This window comes from Protobothrops mucrosquamatus, unplaced genomic scaffold (genome assembly GCF_001527695.2).
Source record: "Protobothrops mucrosquamatus isolate PMUCROS unplaced genomic scaffold, P.Mucros_1.0 scaffold_56, whole genome shotgun sequence".
In the NCBI taxonomy this organism is placed as follows: domain Eukaryota; kingdom Metazoa; phylum Chordata; class Lepidosauria; order Squamata; family Viperidae; genus Protobothrops; species Protobothrops mucrosquamatus.
The window spans coordinates 464,414-480,106 of record NW_015386132.1 but is presented as its reverse complement, the minus strand read 5'-3'; the positions used below and the strand labels follow the sequence as shown (position 1 = coordinate 480,106).

The window sequence follows — 15,693 nt, the reverse complement described above, 5'->3', positions numbered from 1 at the left end:
CTCCCACCTGAACAATCTCCAACCAAGTATCAGTTCCCCTTGTTGATGCTCATCGGAGCATTTTTCCCATTAATTATATCAATCATTTCAGTAAAAACAATATGTTGATTCTTGTATTTTTCATATTTTAAAAACCACCATTTTTCTGAAGTCCTTATTTATTATTGTATTGTTATTTATTATTCATAATATTATTGGTGAAAGTCATGTTTTATTTTCATATAATAAATATTTGAAGGTCAATGAACAATCTGAAACTTCATGAAGCAGTCAATGAGTTTGGAAGGTTAGAATTGCACAACTTCTTTTTGGTGCAATAGACTAAAGCCACTAAAACCAAACACTGTAACATCCGTAATGCACTATTGCTCGTTATGATGAAAACATGTTGCACTAAGTCATGTTTTGCTTAAACATAGCTTACTCAATAAGCTATAACTTTATAGTAATGCCATAATAAACAGTTTGCTCTTCTCAAAGCAAGTCAGAGTAGTGATGGCTATCTGTTGCAATCAGGCTGTTGAAAAGACCAGAATGATCAAAGACATATATCAAGAAAGTTTAATCATGCCTGTGCATATAGCAGCAGTTAAATGAAGTAGGCGTAAAGGATACTTGAGGAAATACTGATGACTGGAAGCCCTGATTTAATGCTTCATAAGCTGTCCCCGTCCCCAAGCCATATGGATTTTATCACTGAAAAAATCAGGGTAGCCTTAGAGCAGGCTGAAATGGTCTAGACTAGAGCAGAGGTCTCCAATCTTTCTCAGTTGGCGGACCAGAGGGAAATGGAGGGGGAAGCATTTTACGCATGTGCACGCACAAACAGGGCCACAAGCATATGTGACGCAAATGTGATGGAGCTAGTGGTCACACTCACTAGCATTTTTGCCACGCAGGCGCTAGCGCCACCCTGTTTTTGCCACGCTGTGCCCCGTTTTCACCACATGGCGTGGGGGTGAGTGTGCGCATATATGTTCGCGCATTGGCCAGCCTGTCTTGTGGCCCAGTGGCCAGCAGGCCACGTCCCGGTAGTAGGCTGCAGCCCACAGGTTCGGAACCCATGATCCAGAGTCTAGACCAGGGGTAGTCAACCTGGGAGTTGAAGTCCACGAGCCATAAAAGAGCCAAGGTTGACTACCCCTGGTCTAGACCTATATGGAAAAGAGAGGTGGAGCATTTTAGTTATGCATTCTACATTATGATTTTGCAATCAGCATTATTGCATGATCAAGAGAACTCAATGAATATAAGAAGTTCACCATGCCAGTTTGCCATGCAGCTCTTTTCCTTTCGGTTTGAATTTGCTGTCTTCTGTGAACACAGGGTAACCAAAATATTTGTTATGATGAAAGACAATACAATTTATTGAAAAAAGAATACCTAAAATCTATCTGAATCATTGGTCTCTTTCATCATAAAAATACATGAAGATTCCTTATAAAGTTACCAAGCAATGTTTCATCAACCCAAGGTTGAAACCCCACTGGAATATTATATTTTAATCCTTATTGGCTTGTTTTTTAATGAGCAGGTTTTAGTCCACACAATAGCAAATGCAGTGAAATATTAATGCATAATCCAGTCACATAAAGTGAATATTCGACTTTGGTTCTTACTTTAAAAGGAAAGTTATGTTTAGGGCATCTTTAAATGAACGGCTAGGGTAAATAACTACATAAACAGTAGTTTCTAAATCAATGAATACAGCAGTTCTATTTTATTCTGTATTATTAAACTTTTTTTAATCCCACCTTTATTACTTTATAAGTAACTCAAGATGGTAAACGTACATAACACTCCTTCCTTCTCCTATTTTTCTCACAGGTGAAGTCACCCAGCTGACTTTCATGCCTAAGGCAGGACTAAAACTCAGAATCTCTTGGTTTCTAGGCCAGCATCTTAAAACACCATACCAAACTGGCTCTCTGGACTGATCATATCCTTCAAATATCTGAAAGGATGTTATACAGAAGTGCAGGACACAGAATAATGGATGTAAAGAAAGTAAATTGCAATTGACTGCTAGGGAGATGTCCTATCACAGTGATGGCGAACCTTTTAGAGACCGAGTGCCCAAACTGCAACCCAAAACCCACTTATGTATCGTCGGGTGCCAGGTAGGCGTGGCCCATTGGGTGAGCATGGCCCATTGGGTGGGCGTGGCCCACTGGGTGGGTGTGGCCCACTGGGTGGGCATGGTTGCAGATTGGGTGGGACTAAAAAGTTCAATCAATCAATTCCAACTTTGCGAGATCTTTTTTTTTCCCGCAAGAAGTTGAAATTGATTGATTGATTGAACTTTTTTTTTTTGCACACGGTGGCAGAGGCCTAAAGTGAAAAGATTTTATAATATTCATCTGAAGGCCTAGGACTGGGGCGACGGTGTGCGTGCCCACAGAGAGGGCTCTGCGTGCCACCTGTGGCACGCGTGCCATAGGTTTGCCACCACGGTCCTATCATAAGAACAACTGAATAACAAATACTGATAGAATTTCAAGTATTGCCAAATCTAATTTTCTACAAAACATTGCAGTCTCATATGAAGAAAGCATTAAGATCAATAATATGACTCACATATACCAAGATTGACAGCCATTTCCCTTTCAGTAATCTCCAATTGTGTCATCAACTTTTGTTATGTGAAACTCATTGGTTGCTGTCAGAGCTCATCCATTTTGTTCTTGGTCACACAAATCCATCCTTCACAGTTTACAGTCTGTATATTTTTGGCTCAGTGATGTACAGTAATCCTATCAGCACAATCACCATCATAAAGAACCTACATCTGTAGGTGAATTTGAACTGGAAGAATTTCTTCGGCACTTGGCAGTTACAAAAAAAAGGCAATTATGGTGCATTGCTTAAAACACACTAACACGTATTCTTCACTGAAGGCTTTGATTTCACAAATAGTAACAACATGTTTTCTCGCAGTAACTTTCTGTCAAAATAAACGCTTCTGAAGCGAAATAAATGCTAAAGAACATGTCAGAGCACTAGAGCATTTATGGGTAACCTATAATATTGGAGGCATTACCTTTCATTCCACCCTCAGATGAAAGACCCGAATAATAGCTACACAAAAATAAACAGGAAACTCAAATGTTAGAGTTCATTATGAACAAACCAGTAGCCAGTCAAGAAAAAGCATATAATGAGTTTAATTAGCTTTTCACACTGTCCTAATTTATACAGAATACAATAACCTACTGTTGGTTTGTTTTTTGGGCTAAGGATGATACAGAAATTACTTCTAATGGAACATTTTATGCAAATCAGTTAATGTTACCTTGACCAGTTATTTTATTCTACGGGCTAATAATTGGCATTCAAACTTTGGATGACTTCAAATATTGTGTTAAAAATTCTTTCTTTTAACAATGGTTTATTGAATAAGCTCACATAATGTAGTGCTTATTTATTAAACAACATTGCTAGGCTGTCCCACTCCAAACAGACTGTGGGCAGCAAATAACACAAGAATACAATTAAAATGAACAAATATTACAATTACCAAAACCAAGCATCATGAAATTCCCTATTCAGGGACTTGCTTATGAAAAGTAGATCTATTGGGAAGGAGGGAGAGAGGAAGCTACTACTGAGTACATCCTATGTCAATCTTGGCAATTTTAAGATGTGTGGACTTCAATTCCCAGAATTCCCCAGCCAGCATGCTAGGTGGAGAATTCTGGGAGTCGATGTCCACACACTGTAAAACTACCAAGGTTGAGAAACACTGACCCATATACTTCAGAAGGGATGGATGGGACTTACAGCCTTCCCAGGATGATCAGACTAGGCATATTGATTCTATTCTGGCAAGGTGTAGCCATGGGTGAAGTAATCCAGTGGTGTGCAGGGCTTTAAAAACGTGAATCAAGAGATCAGTGTGGCAGAATTTTATGATAGTGGAAGATGGAACCTTCCCTTTAAACATGCACTGGCTATCTTAATTCTGCAGCTTTGCCAAAACTGATCAGTATTAAATTCAACCATGTTAAATCATGATGGTTTGCAAGGTATGGCTTGGTGTCATGTGAACCAGTTTATTATTTTATGATCTATTCAGTAAATGTCTAAAATAAACCATGACCTAGCTTAGTAAATAATCTTAGCCGTTATGACTGTGCATTGCAAAAGAAATTTTTAATGAACTAGGATTCATGCATTACATCCATTTATTACATTCATTTAATTTTAGATGAGTGGGAATGTTTGTACTCAGTGGCCATTTTTTTCATGGAATAAAACTCTATCAGCCATTAAGAAATAAGTTCATTACATTATAATTCAGTTAAAAAAAACACTTTAATTACAACTCAGAGTAATACTCAATACAGAGTACAGTATACATACATAGCAGAGACTGATTTGGTTCACCATCATGCTGAGACATGATTTTCTTAATGGTGGTTTGTTCTACCAGTCACACTTGGTTTTGTATTCCAGAAAAACATAAGCCATACTTTAAAATGCATAGTGACTGGATTGCAATGTGATCTTAAATCCAAAATAAACTTCTTTCTCAATGGCAAGGCCTAAAAGCTATCTCTGGAATAGAGACTTTTACTGCTAGGCCATGCCACATCATCTTGCCAAAGATACAAGTGAATCATGCATTGCTTTTTGATAACTTTTATCTAATTACACTGCTTATAGACCAATGTACATGATTTATGATAGAGGAAAATATATGCTTTAGCAAATACCCTGCCCAGTCTGATTGCTAATTCCTGCTCTCCCCATCTGCCCATTTATATGCACTTTCAGAAAAGTTTCCTCACCTGCTGCCTGGGAAGATAACACTTATCTAAGGCAGCCCAAAGCTTCTTACAGTATACAGAGAAGAACTATGTCTGGGAGTTTCTAGAGAAAGTCCAGTGGTACAATCAAGAGGACTGCTTGATGTTTGCGTTTTTAACAACCTGAAATCCAGGATCCCATTTTAAACCAATCTGCAGTGGTGAAGTGATTTAAAAATTAGTGCCCTCTGTTTACATTTTTGTTGCAAGTTTTTTTTTAAAAGAAAGACTAAGAAAATGAAGCTCTTTAGAAAAAAGCATAATTCAATTATAGGCTCTGTCCTAACAGCAGAAGAAGTCTAAAGGTCTCTTTTTATATTCTCTATAATTAGCATCCTCTTTCAATACTTGTTTTGGGCATGCTATACTCCAGAGCTTTTTAAAACACAGTGCTACATGGGCAGGGTACAATATTTGAAGCAAGAGACATTTAAAATTATAATAGGCCCTAGCTTATTATAATTTTAGACATCCTACATGTCTAGACAAGAGATGTTTAAACAATGAGCTGCAAACACAGATACAGTGTAGATACTGCAGTCAGAAGGTCCTTCATCCTAATTTCTTCAGTGTTCCTCTTCCATTCCCTTTTATCAATTGCTGATGGAAACCAAACAGATATATTTCTTGGCACAATCAAGTCTGCTAGCTTGTTTCATATATCAACTTTCACTCCCTCTGGAATTCAGTCCTCTTTGCCCTTACATAAAGTGCTTACACTTACACATTAAGACCTACGGATTATATTTTAACTTTGACCCAGTAGAGCTGGGTTACTGAAGCTGAGTTGCCAACAGTGAAGTCATAACCCAGTTTTTAATCTTCTACTTTTGAGTAGACAAGTTACTATTACACTAGTATGGTATTCTTGAAATTAAGGAAAGACCTATCAAGCTTGAGGTGTTCTTGGAAATAAACATTTTCTCAATTCACTTTGATCTGGTTTTTGTGTGAGGTTTGTAAAAAACAAACAACCCCCCCTCGCCGCTGTACAGTACTGATACGTTTACTATGACAACAGCAAAGTTCAGGATGTACAATACTGTTCCTTCATATCCATGAACACAGGAAGTTTGGGTAGGGACAAACAAGGCATTGCTCTTTAGAAAAGGTTAGATAGATTAAATTAGATAACCTTTATTGTCATTTTTTTTCCTGTGGACACAACGGCACACATTAAAAATGACATTTAGTTGCTTTCTCTCAAAGTGTACACATACATAACACACATTTAAAACATACTATATACAACATATGTATAGACCTACACCCTTACATATAAGTAACATATAAATATTAATCACTGTCCATCTTGAATACATAACGGAAGGAGGAAGCTTTAGAGTTCACAAGGTTAATACTGTATGGAAAAAGCTGTGACTGAATCTGGATGTTCTGCTTCGGATACCATGGAGCCTCCTCCCAGAAGGTAACAAGGAAAACAGGTTGTGAAGAGGATGTGCAATGTCCCAGACAATCGTGGTTCCACTCTTATTTTGCAGACATTTTCAACATTTAATGCTGAACAATGTTTATGAAAATTGCTTTGGGTATTTCCAAGATTACATTTCATTTATGGCAACCTTTCCCATAGGCTCTGTTGATGAAAACTATCTTAAATTCATCTTAAGGAAAGCTAGCATATAGTTTTCTTTATAATGGCACACACATAAACCCATAGGATAACAAAATAAAAACTGGATAGGAAACTGCTTCCCATACAGACACAATCATGTTCACTTCTGTCCACAAGTTGAAAGTACATAACTTGTTACATCTAAAAGCTCATCAAATCTTTCCAGTTTCTCTTTGCAGTAAGTGGAAGGTAAGAGAGAAATTTATTTATTTCAACCAAGGCTAAGCAAATGTTCTGCTCAGAATTAAATCCACGCCATAAGTTGATTTTCCCCCTTCCCAGAAGTTCTTGATTAAAGCTGCAGTTCTTAAATATACTTAATTGCTAGCTAGGCCTTTGCAAGTCAGTGAGCTTTGCTAAATTCCAAACTAAAGCATTTGGGACTTCATTGCTATACTTTTGAGGTTCTCTAGAAGTATCAAAAATATCCTTTTAAGGAGAGGGTGATCATAATCGTTAGCCTCAAGTAACCAGAGCAAAAAGCACAGCTAATACCAGCCTTATGAGAGGGTCTCCCATCAAATCTGGTGGTCACATGGAAAATTGCTTCCTTATCATCTAATGATATAGATCTGATCACAGAGTAGCCAGCACTGAGTCCTGGATCAAGACTGGAACAAAAGGTCTTGAAGAAAACACTAATAAAATCTTCCTTACGCTCTCCTAAGTAAATATCTGTGGAATGTCAAACAACTTTATCACACCAAGCAAATATTCAGCCTTCTCTATTGCAGGGTGTAGAGGCCATATGTGCATGAATTCTCACTACTGAGAATGTCCTTACATGCTTTAATGCTTTTGCTGACCACCAAAGATTAAAAATGCTCGGAAGGCTGGTGAGATTCCCTCAAATAACTTCTTGACAATGTCTGGTTGTAGTAAACAGTAACTGCTTTTTCATCAAACAGGTCCTGAACAGTCACATATAGTCCTTTAGTAAAGGGATTATTCCTCATTAGTGTGCTACAGTTATATTTGCAACTGAATTGCCCATCAACCAGCAAACAGAAGGACCAAGGATTTGGCACACCTCAGCACACATGCACAGGTGCTCTTGAACTGATTCAAGGAGCTGAACCCTATAAACTTGTTATGAGCCAAAACCATGCAGTTTACGGTAATACCTTAATATGGTAAGCCTAGTTCATAGACTGGGAATAGACGGGGTGGTGCTTTACAGAGTTTGCAATCATTGTCTACTCTGGCTAAGCTTTCAGGAGCTCTGTTTCTAAACATCTATCAGTTTTTCTCTGCCACATACTTTTTCACGTTGGGCAATTGTGTAAATAATGTTACTCATCTTTTGGGGGAACATCTCAGATGGAAATTGGCTGAGTTATAGGGTAGAACAAAAATACTTTTGAGAGCTTCGGAGGATAAAACTGAAGGTTGTGTGGAAATGTCCTCAGTCTGCCAAATAAAAGTTTAGACAGGACAAAAGATATGCAAGAAGTATAAGAGATATTTTAAGTCTCTAATATTCAGTATTTAAAAATATGAAAACTATTTGTATCTCTATATTTTTTTTTTACTTTTCAGTAAAAGTAAAGTAAAAGAGATTAATTCTGCAGACATACTCATATTGTCTGAGGAGATAAAACTTGCTTAATTTCTATAAGAGATTTTTGACTTGTGACAAGAATTGTATTCCAGCATTATGGTATCTAGTTTTAACAATCTTGTCTAATAATCTTTTTCTACACTACAATAATTACTTTTCAAGATTATGAATTATATATTTATCTCTTCCAAGTAGGGTGGGTACTCTATGAGTACAACTGACTACTCAACCAAACTACTGAATGACAGTGATGCAATTTCTCCCTGATTTTCCGTAGAAGGAACGGAAGGAACCCATTAAATATTTTAATATTTTAATTAAATATTTAATTTAATATTTTAATATTTTAAAAGTCCAAAGACATCAAAAACAAGCCCAATCCTATACCTTCTGGAGATATGGCTTGCATATCATAATGTCATTTGTTTAGTTTAGTGCCAGCTGTGAGTTAGGGCAAACCACGGCTTCCTATAGCTATGAACACTGATATTCCTTTAATTATGTAGCTATGAATTCAGTCATTACTTTAATCAAGTAAATTCTTGATTTGCACACCTATCTTTACTAGGTCCTAATGCACACATATTCTCTTTCTCTTACAACCACAGAAACATAGTTAAAGGGCTAATTCCACACTGATGCCCTTTGCTATATTTATTTTAACATCTTGTTTATATAATGCACATCATGAGGATCAACTAGCAGGATTTTTCAGCTAGAGCTGCCAATAATTCCATTCACTGCTCATGAATTTTAAATATCCAGGACATTTCCTCTATTCATATTCTGATTTGGGGGAAAACCTACATTCTAGAGATAGACTTAAGCAAAGTGTACCCATGGAAATAACAAAGAGAATAAAAGATAATTTTACCATCTGTGCTTCATCTTAATTATGCACTTCAATAGGTGGCCATTAAAACTGAATATACATTTCCTTTTATTGCAGCATGTCAAAAACATGCAAGTAAATATCCAATAACCAGTTATTCGTGTTGCATCCTACATATGCAACTTTAAAAAATAAAATGAAGCTACTTCATTGGGGATGCTCACACATCAGGTTCCTAATGTTAGTTACTTGGCTTAGCTTGACTCTTGCTGACGCCTCTCCCTATTCATATTTATGTACTTGCTTCAGCTCTCATTAAAGACAGTGCAGTGTAAATTGTTGGACTAGGAGTAAGGAAACAAAGATGCTAATTCCCCTCAGGTACAGAAACCAGCTGGGTGATCTTGGGAAAGTCAGACTCTTCATCAAAATGACTGACACTACCATTGCTACATCATGTATTGACAGCTTCCCTGTAAACCAGAAATGTGCAGTACAAAAACAAGCAGACACTATATCCTTGTGGGACCACACTAGGAAAACAACAACTTCAGATCTCATGGCATTCAGTTCTGGTGTCACACGCTTTTAAAAAATACGTTTGTGAGCATTGTATTTAATGTCACATTCCAAGCTATTGCTTTTAGATAACATTATGAACTACATCTCTAATCACCCCCAGTAACCTAGCACTCTGGGAATGACATAAGTTGTAGTCCATGTGGGCAATGGGATGCATACTATACATGTCTCCTATTTTAAGCAATTCGGCAGCATATGAGATTGCTGCATTTATTTATCTATCAAATTTATTCAACCACCCACCTCACAAAAGGCAACTCTGGCCGCCATATAATTGAATAAAACAATATTAAAAAAACAATAACTATAAAAATCATTATTAAACATTAACATTAAAAATTTAAATATACAGAACAAGGCATGGAGAAGATGAATATATCAACCACAGAGGAGCCATTTAAGAATGTTTCCGGTTCTGCATTTAAATCCCATGGAAACCAGGGATGTCCAATCTTGGCAATTTTAAGACTTGTGGATTTCAACTCCCAAAATTGGCTAGCTGGGGAATTCTGGGAATTGAAGTCCACAAGTCTTAAAGTCGCCAAGGCTGGACATCCCTAATGTAAGCCATTCCTATTTGCAGAAGCTAATTCCCTCTCCTTTTCCGTAAGCTTCAATAGTTCAACCAAGATGAATAAGCAATTCTGGAGAAGAAAACTCTCTAGACCTGACTTTTCCTATACATTGGACAACTGAGGCTGTTTTGACAAGTTTTGACCCTCTGCTTTCTCAGCACTTGCACTCAGTCCTGACAGGTGGAGGAAATAGGAAACAGACAAACAAATTCTTCTCGGTTCTGAGAAAAACCCCGTATCATACCAGAGACCCTCCATTCCCATCAAAGGTCCTCCATTACTATCAAAGGAGCTCACCTGTATTCTTTGTAAATTGAGCAATAACAAAGTATAATAATGATTAAGATGATGACAAGGATATCATAAAGATCAATAAAATCACTTGCCTATCACAGTGCAACATACTTTCTGGTGAATAAAGTAGGTCACAGCTGCCATTTCAGGCTGAACAAACTTTCTCCAGAAATGTAGACGCAGGTAATATCTAATATAGCATAATGTATTCAATATTAAAATCAATAGACAGAATGGCTTGCTCAAGGCAATGAGAAGAGTGAGATAACTGTTTTTGTCTAGGCCAAGCTAGGTTAGCCACCATAACTCTTGCCTTCATAATCTTATTAACTGGATCATTCTAATTTGCTTCACTGGGTCCATCTTAGATGATGATTCAGAAACTACAAAATGATATAATTTGCTAAATAGGTAAATGGTGCTGCTAAGGGAGACCATGTTACATTGATTCTTAAAACTTGTAAGTACAGACTGCCTACGAGGGGGGCAAGTTAAGGCTTTACTGGCTAAATCCTTAAAAGATCAATTCTCCTAATATCATGGAATAAATCAGACAGATAGGCCTTGTTCACAGTTTTATCTAGGGGCTTGGCCCATAATGCTAGGAGAGGACTTTCTTGATGATTGCCCAATTAATGACACTCTCCTCTTCTACCATAAATATGGCTAGTCCATATACTATAAAGCTTCAAGGGAAAGTCCAAAACAGGGTTTGCTGAAGAATTTAGCAATGTCACCAAGATATTATGGATTATGAGTATTTCCAAGGAAGCAATATTCTTACTGGGCTTTCCTCTCTATATGTATTCCAGGTTTTGTGTACTTTTCTAAGCTCTTTCTGCTAGGAGAAACAGTATGAAATCAATAATAGATTAATCCAGTAGCCACTAGGCTCAAAGAGGTTTTGCCACAATACATTTAATGTGTTATACGACATTATTTATGCCATTGTGAATAATGCCCTCCCCTGCTTTTTTCAGGAATTATGAATTCAAGATGCTTTTTCAGGAATTATGAATTCAAGATGCCCTCCCCTGCTTTTTTCAGGAATTATGAATTCAAGATGCTTTTGTCAAGATTCCCTTCTGCACCTCTTTTATATAACAAAGGAAATTAGAACACTGAGAAACAACAGACTTCAGATAATTTTTTTTAGGATTCCATTAGGCCCCATAGAAGTATACAAGGAACCAATTTCCTACTTGGACTTTTCCCTTATGGTAAGGTTTTCTTTCGCGTCCTTTAATAATTCTCAAATTGAGGAATATGGGGGGGGGGAGAGGAGTGAAAGTTACTTTGTTCTATATTTGTAACCCTCGCCTTACACCACAAGGATTACACATTAGCATCAAACCTTCCAGAGTATTCTATGACAAATGGGCAACGTGTCAGCAGGTTGGAAGCTAACTACATTAAAGAAAAAAATAGATCATCCTGTAATTCCAAAACATAGCAGTGGCCATGGGAGATAGAGGGAAAAGTTCACAAGCAGTTGTTTTAGAAGGGAACAATACTGCCTGGAATTGTAACCGAGAAGAAACTTCTCAAAAATCGAGCTACAGATCTTGCTAGTAACCTCCAAAATAAATCTGTTCTTTTCATAAAAAAAGAAAGGCTGAATTCTTGTCCAAGATACTTAATGTTTCTTAGGTCTGCCTCATCTTTCTCTCAAAGCAAAAACAGACATGCTTTTGAGCTATAAAAATATTAACTATAAATAAGTACTGTACCCTGTTCTTTCAAAAACAATGCAGATGGGACTGATGTAGTCATTCACCCGTCTCATCCAGATATTAAATAACAATCTCAACCTCTCATCTCTGGTCACTGTGCAAATCAAAACAAACCATGGTTAATCAATATCTACCCAAATTTAATATACACAGTTTATTTGCTTGATTTATATTCCTCTGTTGTGAAGAAGATTGAAGCCATTTTTTATATCTTCCTTTTTTGTCTGCAAATGCTTTTGATCCCTTCCCTGGAGGCACTGGAGGAAAGAAGACAACTGGAGACTCATTTATGTAATGTTATATAATATTTCTGAGGAAAAAAAGTGGAGGTAAACAGGCCTACATTCTCCTCCCTCTGCCATACCATGGTGCCAAGCACAATATTTTCTTAAAAGAAATAAGAATATGGAGAAAATTGGCTATAGAACCCCTTCATGCAATTTGCATGTTGATTCCCTTGTTGTTCCTGAGCCTACTGAACTACAGTCCCGAAAAACCGGATATCCCAGTAAGCAGATATCTAAGTTTAAAAAAATATTTATTAAAATTTGTACTATACATGTCAGGATATACAGGACATTTGGGAAAATATGGCAGAAAACATCAAGGGTGAAGAAAGGAATTGAACAGCAAACAGTAAAAAGGAAACACTTTAGGGTAGCCAACATATACTCCATAGACACAAACACATACATTTCCATCACCTAGCTCCTACTAATATAACCACTGCAAACTAAGGCTCCCCCTTAGTTTATGTTTAGTGAAATTCCAATGGGAAATTGCAAAGTGAACAACAAGGAAAAAAAAAAGATAGTTCTTGCTGCTTGCTGGGAAAAGCTTGAAAACACCCCTCAAATGATTTAAAACAATTACGAAAACTTTTTATATTCCTGACCTTAACAAAATATCATGTGCTGTGGGGAAAACATCATGTAATACTTGTAGCATAGATTTGTTTCCTTAGAGCCTGAATACAATGAACATGTCTACTCTACAACAACATTTAATAGGAATCTATCATTAGTGTAAATAAATCAGTTGGACACCTGGAAGAGCATTTATTCTTGCCCACCTATCTCCCTTTGAGATAAAATAACTATGACAATTATTATTTCTCATAACCAGATCTGAGGAATTATGTCCTGTATATGTATGCATACATTCCATTATCTCCCTCAAATAATACAATGATTCATATCATAATATACATCAGAGCACAGCAAATACCTTTTTAACCTACAGCACTGACTGGGTATTGCAATGGTCTGACTCAATAGTTAGACTCATTAATACTTCTTAATAATTATAATGTATAAAATATAATTTGCTTACTTCTGATATATTAGTCGGAGGGCAAATATGTTACGTGGTGTATAACATGCGACAGTGTGAATCCAGCTAAACTTGTCTTTAATAACAAGCTAGGATAACAAGTGTAAACGCCGCTAGTATGAGCGAAGTATTAAAACAAGTCCTCCTTTCGCAAAACATTTTTTTTTCCTGTCCAGTTTTTTTATCTGATTTTGAAAAGAAAACAAAAAACCGCACCGGCTTTGTGGATCACATACACTTCACACTTCAGCACACCAGAATCTTCCCGAAATAGATACCCTCCCGATCCAACACGTGAAATAGCAAGGCATCCTGGAGGAGGGGAAGGGGGGCTGCGGGATTGTAGTCTTGACAGCGCCCAGGAGCTGGAAAAGGAAGAGAGGGAAGCTGCCTCTCGGATGACGGGCGCTTCCATTTCCCCCCCACCCGGTTAGGAAAGATGACCCGCGCTCCCTTACCTAGGCAGGCATCCGTAACCAGGGCTGTAGCCGTCAGGGCTCCGGCCGAAGCGCCATAAATGTTTTTGGCATTCGCCACCAAGAAGGGGGCATGCTCTCGAAGGCAGCTGGCCACACCGACGTGGTAGATCCCGAGGAATCCGCAGCCGGCGAAGGAGATATTCCAGGTGGAGCCCGGCGGGTACATCTCCTCGTCTCCCCGCCACCAACTTAATCGCACGCCCGAGAGGGAGGCGCGTGTGGTGGGGGGAGACCACGGCTGGGAACCGGAGGGCGCCCGACCCGGTTATGTGTCCACAGGCGCGAAGCCTCGCGGGCAGGACAAGGCAAAGAGGAGGCTCGGAACAGCTCCCGGACGAGCTGCCCTTCTCGGCCGCCGCCGCCGCCGCCGAGCTCTCGTTCCCCTCGCCCTCCGCGCTGCTCGGTTGCCACCCGCCTTTCCCCGGCTGCCTTCGCTCTTCCTCCAATCGCCTGCGCCTAATCGGCGACAGCTCGCAGAGGAAACGTTATATGAGGTGCGTGCCTGCTTGCGGCGGGGAGGAGGAGGAGGAGCTCGGGGTTGTGACAACCTCCCCTACTCAAGCTGGCAAGGGAGCAAACAAACAAGCAGCTCCAGCCCCGGCTAATGGCTGCTGCGTAGGTAACACCACCCAGCCCGGGGCGGAGTCCGGATCCTAGAAGTCTGCAAGAGGGAGGGAGGGAGGGGAGGGGAGTCCTTTGGGGACTCGCCGGCGGGCGGACACACCGATAGGGGTGGGGGAATTCTCAGAAAGCCGGGGGCGTTCCGAGACAGCAGCCAATAAGGGCGTGCGTGGGGCAAGCTGGGCAACCTGTATTCCTCGGAGTTGTCGCTGGGGCTGCCGCACCTCGCGACTCAGAGAAGCGTGTTAGTGGTACCTTTTATCTCCACCCCCCCCCTCTCCGGGGTCCTGCTTCCTAGTGTGAAGGGCTTCCACTGTTATGCCTTGAGCGCATTGTGACGTAAGCAATGGAAGATAAAAAGTGCGTGGTTTGTGCAGAGGGAGGACTAGTGTTTACCTTCTTTTATGTTTCTCGAATTGAACGAAGTAGGGTATACTCTCCCCATCTCTTCCCAATCCTTACAGATAATCTCTACTTCCCCCACTACTGGGCAAATTCGATTCCCGGTAGCTCTAGAACAGTGGTTCTCAATCTATGGGTCGGGACCCCATTTGGGGTTGATCGACCATTTCACGGGGGTCGCCAAGCAAGGCTGTCAGCCATTTTTTTTTGTCCACCATTTTTTCCCCTTTTCCGGCGGGTGCCTTACCTCCCTTGGGCTGGGCCAGCTGGTGGTCGGCCTGCTCCGTCTCTGCCGCTTGCCAGCTACGCCTCAGCCGGCGCAGGGGGCGGAACCACGCATGCGTGGCGCTCCCGGGCAGGGAAAGTCCTCGACTTACGACCGGTTGGGTAGTCCTCGACTTATGACTGGTTTAGTCCTCGACTTACGACCGGTTGGGGTCCCGGCATTAAAAAGGTTGAGAACCACTGCTCTAGAAAGCCTGGCCGTGAGCAATACCGTATCTGTAGGTCAGCAATACCTGGAGAGTTGCAACAAGAGGGCCTCCTGGATGGAAGAGAATTGCCTTTAAGCAAAATCGAACCGTTTTCTGGTGGTTAAGGGCTAATCCCAATTAATCGTACCAGTGCTTTTTTTTCTTAAAAAAAAAAAAAGTGCCGGAACTCACACACATCATACAACCCACCTTGCCTACCCTACAAGGTTCCATCCAAAAAAGGTGCAGGAACTCCCTTCTGGGCATTCTATGAGAAAAAAAGCCCTGAATCTTACTATGAATCGCACTGGGTACATAATGATAGCAGGAAATAAACATGCCTAGATTAGCTTTGCAAAGTAGTA

At 39.6% G+C, this 15,693-nt stretch overlaps 1 protein-coding gene across 1 annotated transcript in view; it reads right to left on the bottom strand.

Annotated features, from left to right (window-relative positions):
• The window catches only part of PNPLA2 (patatin like phospholipase domain containing 2), a 51,769-nt gene extending 37,771 nt beyond the window's left edge, over nucleotides 1-13,998 (bottom strand). Inside the window, exon 1 of the mRNA XM_015811953.1 lies at nucleotides 13,812-13,998. Coding sequence (XP_015667439.1) covers nucleotides 13,812-13,998 — 187 coding nt within the window. The remainder of the gene's footprint in view (nucleotides 1-13,811) is intronic.
• Between the last annotated feature and the right edge of the window lie 1,695 nt (nucleotides 13,999-15,693).